This window comes from Pogonomyrmex barbatus, unplaced genomic scaffold, assembly GCF_055798465.1.
Source record: "Pogonomyrmex barbatus isolate J1 unplaced genomic scaffold, ASM5579846v1 scaffold1, whole genome shotgun sequence".
Classification (NCBI taxonomy): domain Eukaryota; kingdom Metazoa; phylum Arthropoda; class Insecta; order Hymenoptera; family Formicidae; genus Pogonomyrmex; species Pogonomyrmex barbatus.
In genome coordinates, this window is record NW_028297098.1 from 12254695 (window position 1) to 12268425 (window position 13731).

General features: G+C 43.4%; 1 protein-coding gene across 2 annotated transcripts in view; it reads right to left on the reverse strand.

Annotated features, from left to right (window-relative positions):
- The window catches only part of LOC105425050 (uncharacterized), a 43601-nt gene that overhangs the window by 27608 nt on the left and 2262 nt on the right, over nt 1–13731 (reverse strand). The window contains exon 2 of one of the 2 annotated variants that reach the window (XM_089076761.1): nt 1048–2100. In XM_089076761.1, the coding sequence (XP_088932887.1) occupies nt 1048–2100 (1053 nt within the window). Of the gene's footprint in view, nt 1–963; nt 2101–13731 lie in introns of both variants that reach the window. The other variant, XM_089076753.1, reaches the window with a different exon arrangement.

The window sequence follows — 13731 nt, forward strand, 5'->3', positions numbered from 1 at the left end:
AACGATTCACGATTCATTGACGGTATTCCATAGAGGATAGGTAAGAGGAAACGTTAGTAGCCCGGATTACGGTTTAACGACACGGGATAAGATCTACCTGCATGCCAATTATAACGCGAATCAAGCGCGACCTCGAAAATATTCAGTCGAATGAAATTGATGAAAAACATCCAGACAAATGTCCAAGAAACATCTAAAACGTATCCTGATTCACTCAACGTCTTTTGGACTTCTGTGCTGCTTGGAAAATTACCGTGACCCAATTTATCGCGATTTCCATTGAAAGTTATTAGTATTAGTAGGTGTATGAATAAAAAGAAACGCTAGAAAAAATAGTTACTGATCCATGACAGGCCAATGTTGATTTTATCGGAGGAACACGCGAGGAACTAGAGTTATTAGAGGGCAGTCGGATTAGATGGATGACAAGTTGGATCGCACAGTACCGGAGGGTAAATGCCGCTCCATCTCACAGCTCACCAGCGCTCTCGCGTCCAGCTCAACCGTTCTTACCCGCCGGTTGGCCTTAGCTCAAACGAGGCCGATGATATCGGTACTTGCTCTCTAGCGAGTCGTCGTTAGTTTCGGAAGCTTTTGATATATAAAATCGCGTGCCGGCAGGTGAGGGATATAGGTGATATAGACCAGTGGTGAATTTACCCCGATTATTTCGAGACCCCACACATCGTCCTGTGAATTTATAATTCTTTGATCTCTCGAGCCGTAAATCCGCCACTGGTGCAGATGGACAGGTGAGAATCGAGATGAATCGTTAGTATGCGGATTATTGTACCGCCGGCGGTAATGAACGTGATGATTATAATGACGACGATGGCGATGATGCCGATGGTGACGGTGGCGACGGTGGTTGCGATAGTAATGAGTGAGAACCGGTGGGTGGGTCAGTGTTTGGTTGTGGTGGACGCCCTCTGGGGAGTCTGGGAGGCAGAGAGAAATGCTCGCCTTGGTGTGTGCGGACGTGCTGATTCAGGATCGCCTTCTGACGGAAGTGTTTTCCGCACTCCGGACATTGGTATGGCTTCTCACCCGAGTGGATGCGCAGATGCTGGTTGAGGATGGCACGCTGCCGGAACGTACGCTCGCAGTACACGCAAGCGTACGGCTTCTCGTTAGCATGTATGCGCAGATGCTGCGTGAGATGGGATTGCTGACGGAACCGCTTGCCGCACTCCGGACACCCGTACGGCCGGCTGTCTGTGTGGATCCGCTCGTGCTGCAGCAGAGTTGACTTCTGTTTAAAATCTTTGCCGCAGGTCAAGCACTTGAACAGACGTAGATCGCTGTTGCCGGCCTTGGACGATTTGCCGCTTTGCTGCACGATGTCGGGCAGTCCAGTCGCCATGTTCGGCGCGCCCGGGCTCGCGTACTGATGCGCGTCCAGACCGGGCCCGCCGTCACCTTGGCCGAGGGACGTCAGCATTACCCCGGGTTGCTTGAGATAGTGCAGCGCGGAGAAACCGCCAGGAGTGAGCATATGTGGCGGTACGGACGGCGAGGGGTGCGGCCGGGCCTCTTTGAAGTAATGCTGCGGATATTGCTGCAGCTCTCCAGCGCCGGGGAAGCAATCGCTGCGATCCACCTCTGCGTGAGGAGTCAATTGTTGCTGCGGCGAGTGATCTTGCTGTTGCGTCTGTTGTTGTTGAGGTTGCTGTTGAACTTGCTGCTGCTGTTGCTGCTGTTGTTGCTGCTGCTGCTGCTGCTGCTGCTGCTGTTGCTGTTGGACTTGCTGCTGCGTTTGTTGTTGTTGCTGCTGCTGCTGTTGTTGCTGTTGGGACGTGGCCTGATTCGACTGTATGTCATCGTCCGGCGGAGTCAAGGATTGAGGCTCGGGAGGCGCCGAGGGGTATGGTGAGGGCACGGGCGAGGCTAACGAGGGCGGGGGACCGCTTTCGCCGCCCTCGACCGGAGGTCCACAGGCCTGCTGTGGACTTCCCGACGAGGAGGAACCCTGTTGCTGCTGTTGCTGTTGTTGCTGCTGCGGGTACAATCCACCGTCCTGGAGAGATCCCGGCCCCGGGCCCCACTGACCCTGGGGTCTCTCCATGTTATCTTTGTACAATACGTAGGGCGCGCCAGTATCTGCAAGTAAATAATGCAGAAGAGAATACGCGGTTAGATGGGTGCTGATACAACAGCGCATTATTGTGAGAGAAAAAATACAGAGATACCTCCGCTCTACTTGCCGCTCGTATACAATAATACATTGTATTTTATCGATTTTACGATTATTACGCTTATTTCTCGGATTCTGCGTACAGCCTGGTACGAATGTCGCTTGAATAGATAGTTAATACTGTATTTTACAAACTTGTTCTTTGGCCGATTTCAGTTAAGGATAGTGTTAGTTGAAACTGGGCCACGAGTCGTAGATGTAGTTTGCATCTTTAGAATCTTCGATCTGAGAACGCGCGTTCTAGAATATCGGATCGGACCACGTTCCTAGTCACGCATGGACAGACACGTCCGGTTCACGCTTCACAAGTTAAACCGCTGTTATGCAGGTCGAATCTATGAACTGCGTATCGCGCTGATAACTTACAAGGTGTTAAAGGTACGGACGCCGTAGAAAATCACGTGACCGATCCGTTGGATTCCTGCATCCTTGACGGATAATGTCCTTGGACGTTCGAACGAGACGGAACTTTTTACAATCATATCGCGCCTTCGTGCTAATTCATTCTCTTTTTTGTACTCGTTAATTTTTTTTTAAATAGGCGTATAACAAAGGCGAATACGATTATAATTAACCGAAAATAAGAGGCAAACGCAAAGGAAAGTAATCATATCGCGCCAAGTTTTTAATTAAAGTTTGCTACGCTATTTAAGCGCTTATTTAAGGCATGTGTCTCGCCCAATTGGTATTATCGCGCGCAATTACGTAGCGAGGAATAAGACGGCTTAAGTCGTTTTACGATTACAGAATTTATGTTACGCAATATCGCGAGGCATTCCTCCTCTTATCATACTAATTACATCAGCCTTCATTTTCTTTTATTTGCCATTTCGGGTTCGTCACTCAACTTTGCATTTTGCGCGGTCCGTTTAAAGCAATTTTTACTTCTGCTTTGTCGGATGACTCATCTGATGCAATATTGTTTCTTCTTGAAAAGTATTCCAATGGAAGTTTTATCGCCTGGATATGCAACAAGTCACGGTCTACAAGATCCTATTTGTATCAATTTATATCAATCGGAAATGCACACAAAAATATGATGGTTCATTTTATGTTAAATTGATTTAAGATGAAATAAATGCTAATTTACCAAAGACAGAAAGATATAAGACCAAATTTAAATGGATACGTATAAAAGAATACAAAATAAATCGAAACGTTGTATGTGGGTGATTAATATTATACGACAAATAAAAAATTTGGAAATATCCATTAACAAATCTCAATATACAAATTCATGCCAAAGACAAAAAAAAATTATGTCGCGATTCGATACATCTCGAACGTGAATCAATCGTACTTAGCTAATCGTATTTTGCTAATCGTTTTTGTTATGTCGCGTTTACTCGTTACATAACCGTTATTTGTTATAAGATAATACTTCACGTGCATTGAGCACGTCAAGGTTAGTTGATTGCAATTCCAAGTTTATCCCGTCACATAATTGCATTTAACTATTTCGAGAATCTCCGGTGCGATAACATTGTAATATCCCGTTGAGAGAAAGGCAGTCGGTCGAAAAGTGACGTTAACATGATATTCGCAGCCCGAAGAGTATCGTTATTATTACTGATATAATTCTGCGTAATATTTCGCGAATTCCAATGATTAGCGCGAATTTTTTAATTAGCGTGTCCATGCAGTGCTATCTTGTTTTGTGCAAAGCACCGCCTTCCGTTTCCCTGAATCGAATGTACTATACATTACTAAACGTCTCTTCAAATACTTTCTCGGTAGTGAAAAAGAATTCAAGTAATATATTACAGAAACATCAATCGCAAAGTCATGCAAATGTTTACGCGCCAATGTCAGTGATCCATACTATACTTGTATATTATACGTTGTATCCCTGTATTATGGTGGAATAATGACGGGCTGTTACAATATATCCATTAATCTGCCCTAAAGCCGGCTTATTTTGAGAAATCCGTCAAAAGTTATGCTACCAAGGCAGCGCTACGTCTCATTAAATTCAATCTCCGTCCGGCAACACTTAATTACATCCAGAATCCCGGAGCAATCGTCCAAATTTCCTTCGCACCCAGAAAGTCATTAGCTATATCGCGCAAAAAGAAATCTCGCAAGAACTTCTCGTAAGTACGCGAGTACGCTTTACGAAAGCTGACAGTTCGGATAAAAACATCGGAGACACCAACAATTTGATTAATCGAATAAAATGAAAGCTGTTTTTTTTTTTTTTTTTTTTTATCTATTCTAAAATTCAGTTCTCGAGGAATTGAGAGAAACCGTGATTAAAATAAATAACTTTTTTAAAAAATTAATTGCAATGACAATCGCAATGGCGATAATACATATAACATAAAGTAACGATAAGTAATAAATATCGTAATAATAACTCGGTCTGTAATTATTCACGCGGAAAGAGAGTTAACTTAACAAAGGAAATGGGAACGAAACAACGATAAAAAATTAGTTTTCTTTTTCCGTTATGAGAATCTCTTCTGACGTCGGGTTCATTCAAGAAGTGAACGAGCTATGCTTAACGCTAAATTGTGTTAAAGAAATCTCCAGATTGTTCTTTCGATTTGCCTCGCATTCGCGTGGATAAACATTGGCAAGCGTTGATACGAACTCCAAGTTCTGCTCGTAGCCCGACCGAGCTTTAATGAGAGACACGATCCACTTATAACTTTACCAACTAAGCAATCGTCAAGATCTCAGAGTTGATTTTGATGCGCGTTATGTTTCACAAATCACATAAAGACAAGCGGCTACTGTTCACTTGAAAGAAATACTGTCGAGAGCCATTCTTGGGAGTCACACACTTACAAATGGATATATCATTGAAGAGTGTTACGGAGAGTTGTTCTCTTACTTTTGTTCTCTTATTTTCCTCACCTACGAGAGTTACCTCTCGAACGAGCACACAAAGCTCGAGATTTCAAATGCCCGATAGTAGAGCGCAAATACTTAAACGTCGCTTCAATCATGATTTATAGATCATGAACGAATGAAAAATCAGCTAATAGAAATCGACTAAAAATGTACATGTTACATGTGTCAATATTCAATTATTACACGATAACAAAAAAAAAAAAAAAAAAAATTAGAAATTCAGCTCGAACTCGATCGATAAGATTAAACTTTTCATTGAAATTCCGTAAAAAACAACTGAGACAAGTGAGAGAATAGGAATAGTGCTCGTTCGACGGTGTCGCATTATTATACAGACGGTTAGAACGGGGAGCACGTATGTCGGGGAATCCCTGCTGAATGACGTTTTGTTCGCTCCGACCGGTTTATCACTCGAGTTCTTATAGGGTGAGCCATAAGAGGAAGAGGCCTAGCACTAGACACTATTTCAACGACTCACGAATAATTCCTGGTTGGCGCTTCCAGGAGACAAATCACTCATGTGTTACAATTTGCTAATCACGTTCCACACATCGGTCAAAACTAAAACGAGATAATAGAGATAAAAACACTCTTGTTCGCGAAAATCTAGCAAATATATGTATATGCGCATCGGTCAATAGTTCTCGAGGTATTGATGTCTCATCTCTTCAAGTTTTGGTTTAAGGATACCGAGAGAGAGAGACACTTGGTCATATATAGACGTGTAACACTTGTATCAACAAAAATCGAAAAGAAATCTGTTAGAAATTATTACGATGTACTTATCAATAAAAGAAGAGAGGATAGCGTAGTTGTTAACGACGAGATACATAAAGAACGCTGAAATAGAAAGATTGTGCAGACTCTATTCGAGATGTAGAGCGTGTTGGACTCATGAGAGAATGTTTGTAGAATCAACGAGAAGCAAAAAAAAAAAAAAAGAAAGCGATAAGAACCAGTCACAGATAATCTAGCTACAACTGACTTTTATTGCTCTTCCTTCGTCGATATTTCGAAAACGGAGCTTTTGATAAAATTGAACTCCTCTCGATCGAAGAAACTATTTAGGCCGTTTGATAGTCGGCAAGCATCGGTAATAGTTAGCCGAACGAAGTACTGAAAATTCATCGTGAAAAAAAAAAAAAAGGTAAGATTCCTCGTCTATCGCGTAATACGGCGCTCGGTGAAATGGGGGGGGGGGCATTTTGTGTTTGAGAAAAGTCACCAATGCTGATATCATTGATTTTTCTGTAACAAGCATGGGATTGCACTCCGCCGGGCGTCTTTACGATTTGTTTTGGCTGCGAGAAACGCATAAAGCGAAGCCGGGAGAACCGTAGCGCATCGATAGGAGGAGGCGGGAAAGAGGAGCGAGAGCGAGAGAGAGAGAGAGAGAGAGAGAGAGAGAGAGAGAGAGAGAGAGAGAGAGAGAGATATGGCTCGTGGCTGCACATGCGCGCTTTTTTCGTCGGGGCCAGCATTTTTAAAGATTTTTCCTGGCACGGCGGCTCGCAGATTTAAGTCGCCAGGTCGATCTCGTCGATTCCCGAGTGGTGGGAATCGCGTTCTATTCTGGGCAAACAATCGAAAAACTTGCATCGCGATACGGGGGATCGAAACCGGTATAATTTCAATGGGGTCAATCTCCTATGCCGGGAAACAAAAGTCTGGAATACGTCAATCGTCGCGACACTACTCTATCGCGAATAAACACATAGCTCATCTTTCCTCCTTTTAAAACAACATTAAAATTTGGAATTTTGGAGGTTTTTGCCTCATTACGTACACTCGTACGTAATGTCGACGAAGCGTTCGGTAAAATTACATCGAGAAAAAAGGAAAGAGGAATCGTAAAGGCAGGTTTTCGACGAGTCTGGACTCGTTTTGCGTCACGTCGTAAATTAATGATAATTAGAGTTAACAATCGCCGGAGTTGTAATGACGAAGAGGAAACAAAACTGGCGATCGAGCTGATTATTTTTACGCGGATTGCACTGGCTTCCGGCTAGTTCTAACGGCGCCGTAAATTAGGCAAACGAAAAAAAAAAACGAGAAGAGCGAGAAAGAAAAGTCGGCCTTCTTCGCCACTTCGTACTGACAAAATCGCGGAATAACTAGAGTGTCGTTGGTCGAAAGTGCGAACTTAATTGAGTAGGTGAAAGCGACTTTGTGGGCTCAAAGTGAAGGCGCTGTCTGCGCGATATGCGTACAATAAAAGAAAATATCGAAGGAGAAAACCCGATCTGTAGTGTTAGATCGACAAGTTTTACACTGGCCGACAGAAACTTGGTGCAAATCCGCAAAGATAAAGACAAAGTGCATCTCGTCAAATACCATATATAAAAGTTTCGCGTTTTTTTTCACTCGTCAAATCGCTCTCGGTGCTCTCGGATTTTCAGTTTCTCGAATTGTTTTCGTGCCAACGCTCCTTAGGATTTTCAGATTTTTAACGTATTGTTCTCTCGTGACGCAAGCAAAACACTGCACGCGCGTGTGCAATTTTCAGCCGTTCGACATCTCTCAAGTTGTAACACAAAATGCGTTCTACATCTCGATACCATCTTGCACATTACATATTATGTAATATATTACACACGTCGGTGTGTAAAATTCTCGACGGGACGGTGCGATGCATCACGACGCTATTTTAAATGAAGCGGCATTATTCGCTAATTTATGGATCCGCGCGGGCGAAAGAACGGGCGATAATTGTGGTCAAGAACGGCGAGAACGTAATATTCGCGCCATCGTTTTCTTCGCGTTTTTCGCAATAAAAGAGAGAAAAAAAAGATACGGGGCAATATGCACTTTGCGTGGGAATATAAATTACGAAGCGGCTGGTTTTTTGTCTCCTCGTGATATATCTCAGTGATTGACCGTTCTAAGCATTTTGACTTGGCCATTACGGCAACCATCAAACGCGATATTGTGTCACGAAAATATCAGTAGGCAACGTGACTTTTACCTCCGATAATACACGTACGTCAGCTCTTATCAGTCAATGTCTACATGTAAGTTTCTCGCTCCCAAAATATAATCCTCATATTTTTGCATCATGCGATTTCTACATTTGAAGAACTTGACGGTAACGTCTGTAGCGGTCGGAGTTAAGAGTTAAAAGCGCGAGGGGGGTTGAGGAGGAGGAAGAGGAAGAGGAAGAGGAGGAGGAGAAGGAGGAGGAACGTGGTGGGCATTCATTTGCGAAAGCAAACATCGGCCGCTATTTATCGAATGTCAGAGGAAATACCTGCGGCCCATATTCCTATCGAATCCCGTTCAAGGGACCTCCCTCGCGCGACGGACGTATGTGGGCAGGGGGGGGGGGGGGGTGGCAAAAAACGAAACGGGCGCAACAAAAACATAACTTTCCGCGATGGCGCTCCGAAGAGTGCTCCAGAAACGAGTGGTCCTTTCCTAGTGTTCCATTGGCGTTATTCAGCTCGTCAGATCGAATGTTTGTTTTCAGAAAAATAGACAGAAACGAAATACGCCCGCTGTTAGCTCGAGAGTGTAGTGCACGCATTGACGAAGTCGAAACGTCGGATATATTTTTTTTCTTTCGCTATTGTTACCGCGATATTTTTGACGGATGCTCGAATGCACTCGCGGAGTATATTATTTCTGACTTATAAAACAATTCGCGCGTTTCACATCCAAGACCACCGCGGATTTGCGCAAATATCGCGAAACGCGCGCGCGTGAAACCGACGTGTCCTGTCGCGCCGAGTTGCAACGAGTTAGTAATCGAATCTGATAACGAGCCAATTAAAAACATTTCGCGTTCGCGAGTTTATTTATTTATTACTCTATTTACCGCCGTTGTATTCGCGCGATATTAATTGCTTAAGTAAAAAAAAAAAAAAAATTGTGTAAAACAACGCACGGTGATACCAGGACGTACAGGTTGCGACTCGAACTCGCTGCATTTTTTTTTATACATTAATGCATAATTTATGAAGTCGGAACAGCCGAGATAAAACATATGAATTGATTATATTATAATTGTATTTATCTATTTATGTATTTAATTCCGATATATTGACATGAGCTGTCTCGCGACATTAAATTATTCGAGTGGAGAGTTATTATTTCCATCGAAATAATAACTAGATTGAAATCAGATGTTACGAATTAAATATGATTTCATTTTTTTTTTTTTTTTTAATAGGTGAACTATCTATGCATAATTTATAAAGCACGGCCTGCGGAATATAAGCATTCGTAATTATCGTAGAGCCATTCACAGATTCACACGAGTCGATTTCTACGGCCGCATATATCATTTTGACGTAAAGTTTTTTTAACGCAATTACAGACTAGACATCGCAACTCGTAATCATTTTTGTCATGTTGCAGCATTAATACGTAATTTACAAAGTTAAGCTGGGCGATAAAGTATACGCGTCCATAATTATTGCACGTCCGCAAGTGAATTGAATCGGGTCGATCGCGGATTTTCTACACGCGAGCTCGTTCGTTTGCATTAATTCTTATATTACAAATGATACGGAGCAATGATCGCTCTTTTATCGCCAGAAGTCAAACGATAAACTCGTCGACGCGTTTATTTTCCGAATGCGCGCGCGACGTCGTTCTCCCCCCTTCTCCCTCCTTTTCTTCTTTCGTTCTCTCTCTCTCTCTCTCTCTCTCTCTCTCTCTCTCTCTCTCTCTCTCTCTTCACGCTATTCAATAAAAATGACTCATACTCGTCGGAGTGCTACGGACCGTCTTCAGCAGACAATTACAATCTTTGTACAACGTATTTCTTGTATCGCGTCACAACGCGGTATTTCACATTACGCGTTACGATTAGAAATCCCGAGATTAGGTTAAGAAAAAAAGAGTGCTATCAGCACCCCTTTGCGTGTATAACGTTCGAAAAGCATATCTTCTATCGTATCGCACGAGCAATATTTCAAACATTACACCTTATGTCATAATCATCTCTGACCGAACGCGCTTGACGGAAAGAAACTTGCGGAGAAACTTTGGAACGGAAATAAGAAAAGGAAGAAAAGAGAAATAATTTCGCGATTAATATTTTTCGCAATTCCCACTTCTCGTAGCGATGTCGACCGCCTTTGGTGGAATTCGAGTCAAGGTTGAACCCGCCCTGACACTAATTCCCGGCTAAAACGTGACTTTGGCTTACGCGGATACGCACAAATATTTACAACTTGCACTTTATGCAAAACCCGTTCGAGAGAAATCCTGAGGATGCATTATGTCGCCGTAACTGCGTATAATGCTAGACTCCGTGGGATTACACTTGACACGCTGAAAGTGACAATATCCACCTATAATAACACGTTATTTCCGAAGAAAACAATGACACGACACGAATTCTAAAAATATCCCGGTATTCTTCAAGACAATTGCACTTGAATGGGAGAGCATCTAACGCGCGCGCGAGCGAGAGATGCGCTTAAATATGCGTTTACATAATAATAATAATAATAATAATAATAATGGAAATAATCACAGCCGCGCACTCGCGAGTATTCCGCGCCACGCTTTGATGACTGTTTTACGGGTCGTTTAATTGTGCGAGTACACTGATTTTCTCGACGTAAACCACGCCGCGTAAACGCCGCGAATATAACGATAGTTTGCGATTACGATCGTTCGCTTTAACGCGAGTACCCGGGTATATCGCGCGATTAAGATATTCACGCGATCGTCAAGACAATATAACAATTATTATCGGCGCGGCGCAACGCGGCGAACGTATCGCGATTTATATACCACCACCGTGAGCTCCCCGCATTAACGATGCGATTTATTTACGCTGAACGTTATTATCGATCTAACGGTTTCAATCCGCGGTACCTAAATGTATCGTATCGTAACGTATCGTTTTTACCGTTGTCATAAAATATTCACGTTCTCGAGGAAAAAAAATCTGGAAATTATGATTCGAAAGCGGAGCGCTCCGAGCGGGCGGCTGATAAATTAATTATAATTTGAACGCGATAAATTAAAGAGAGTTTTGTGTGCACTGATGGTTGAAAATGGTATAAAGCGCGATTTGACGCATGCAGCCCGACACGTACTAAATTTTCACCAGCATTCTTATCGGAGTGGCATATCTAAATAGGCGATCCGTCTCTTTCCAGCAATGCGCGCTAAGAGTCTATATTTCTCCGTCACAAATATAACCGCGCCGGAGCCCCTCGCCGTGTTTCAAAATCGTCGCCGTTAGCGGCAATACGTCTTTCGGACGGGACGTATTTACGAAAGCGATTTTTATCGACTGGAAATTCGCGGAAATCGAATTAACCCTTCGCGACTCGACGCGATGTTTTCTCGAATCCGTACCGAGCGCCTTTACCCTGGCGACAATTAAATCTTCACACCTTCGCGACTACAACGTAAACGGGAAATAGCAAATAGGCGCGAGTCGCATCGGCCGTGGTAAAAAAACTCGATCGGAGAGGAGAGATCTTCTCGGTCCCACTCGTCGGCGCCACGCGGCGATTCAGACGAGGCGCGCGGTTGTTTCCGTCATCGACCTTCCTCCGTTGTCATTCGCCCTCGGCTGGAGTCGGCCGCCGCAGGCTGCGCGAGACGCACTCGCCGGCGCTCACGATTGCCGGCGTTGTATTTCTCGGTCACAAAGAGCACGATCACGAGAGTCCTCGGCCGACGACGCTCACCTTGACCAGGCAGCGCGCCTCGATTGGTGCGGAGTCGCGCGCCAGCCGCGATCTCGACGGGTTTTCATTGCCGACCCGCTCCAAATAAATAAAACGTATCTCTCACCGATACGGTTTCGATACAGAGGAATGTGATTTTTGCTTTTTTTTTTTTTCAAAAGGAAGAACGATTCGAAAGACAGTTCGTTACGCGCGCTCGGAAAGCTCGTCGAGCTTCTCGTCGAGTTATCCGTGGCGGTTGCTCGTGATTTTTCAAGACCGATTTTTGAAGAGGCACCGTACACCCCACGGTAGCAAGTAACGCGTTATTAATAATCGCAGTGAATCGAGTGCGATAGGAGAAATTTTTAACGATAAATTTGAACAACGGGTTTTACTTTTCCAAGTGAAACTTGAACGGAAGTTTTAATTCGGGGATTAGTACCTTGAAGATATTTAAAGTTGAATATTAAAAAGTTAGTAAGAGAGCCGCGTCACGTCGCGTCGCATCGAGTTCTTCTCCCGCTGAGAAGAAAGTCAATTCCAAGGGACTTGGAACGACGAATCGGTGAGTAACGAGAGAGTTTGGGGAGAGTTTGGCGCGAGTCTCTCTCGTACGTTACCTTGCCGTTGAATTACCGCCGCCGTAAATCGGAGGACGAAACGACAATCGAATTATCTCCTCTTTCAGATTGATTCGAACGCGGATCTGCGAGAAAGTCATAGTGTGGATCGTCGAACGAGGGTGGCCCGAGGAGGAGCGTTATCGCTCCGCGCGTTTCGTCACTTCTCGCTCGCCACGATAATTCGGGGACCGATTAGATGACCCAAACGGCGCGGTAGATATTACGTGATTACGTCTCTTGCGTATCATCACGTAATTCCCTGCTCTCCCAATATGTCCGTGCCCCTCTCGGGCCACGCTTGTGAGAGGAGGAATGCTCCGCTCGCATGCGTTCTCGTTACGACATTTCGTCATTATATAAATTCGACCAATACGTTTTACCTCGAAACAAATCGCGAAATCGAACAAATGGCCCGTTACCACGTTACGTTAATTCGCCGAAACGTTTAATTGCTGAAAAACGCAGCTTGCACTCACGTCGGTAACAGATTAATTTAATTTTATATTTAATTGAGAGATTTAATGGATCGATAACGAGAATGACGATCGATGTACAGCCATCGTCACCGCACCGGACAATGTTGCAAATAATTAGTATAATCATAAATACCAACACACGATGCATACGGGATGCCGTTACGGCTTTATTACAGAGTTGTTTTCGTCTTATTTACCGTACCATTACATCAAGTCTTTTAAAAGAATTCTCTTACGTATTACGTCTGAATATTTTTCTGCGTATACTATTTAAAGAGCTGATTAAGCGTTTTGAGAGATTTTTAAGAGTCTTAATAACGCGCTTTAATAATTATTACGAGTACTCGATCGATGATGCGTACCGGTGTAGTAGGCTACATCTCTAACAACGCCGTGTCTCCTCATTCTTCTTTAAATCACACGCGTATTCATCGGCATATTTAATCATCGGTTTCCGTCTAATTTATATATCGCAATGACCACAATTACACATGTAAGAGAATAATTGCGTTCAATCTACCATTATTTTTCTCCGTCTCTCGATCTGCTGGTTTTCTCTCTTTTTCAAATCGCTCTACCATTAGAGCACCACGTATATACCATATACGTTCGGCTAAATTTATCGAGTGGTTTATACAATCAATGCTGCCATTTTCTTTGCATTTCTTCTATATCGACATCGATACAGCGAGTACGTTTTGGCCCAGAACGTTAATTAAATTCTCCTTCTCTTATAATAATGTGTTTCATAATAAAGAGATTTAATCACTTTAAGATCCAATTTTATGATTAGTTTCCGCGCGCGGAACTTACTGTTATGGTAGAATCGCTTAATTATTAGTCTCGCGTTTATCTCGAATTGGTTTTCTGATTTTTGCGGTTTTTCTTTTTTATTCACGCGCGCCACGCAGGATCTCGAACGATTGTCTTGCCGCGTTTTCGTC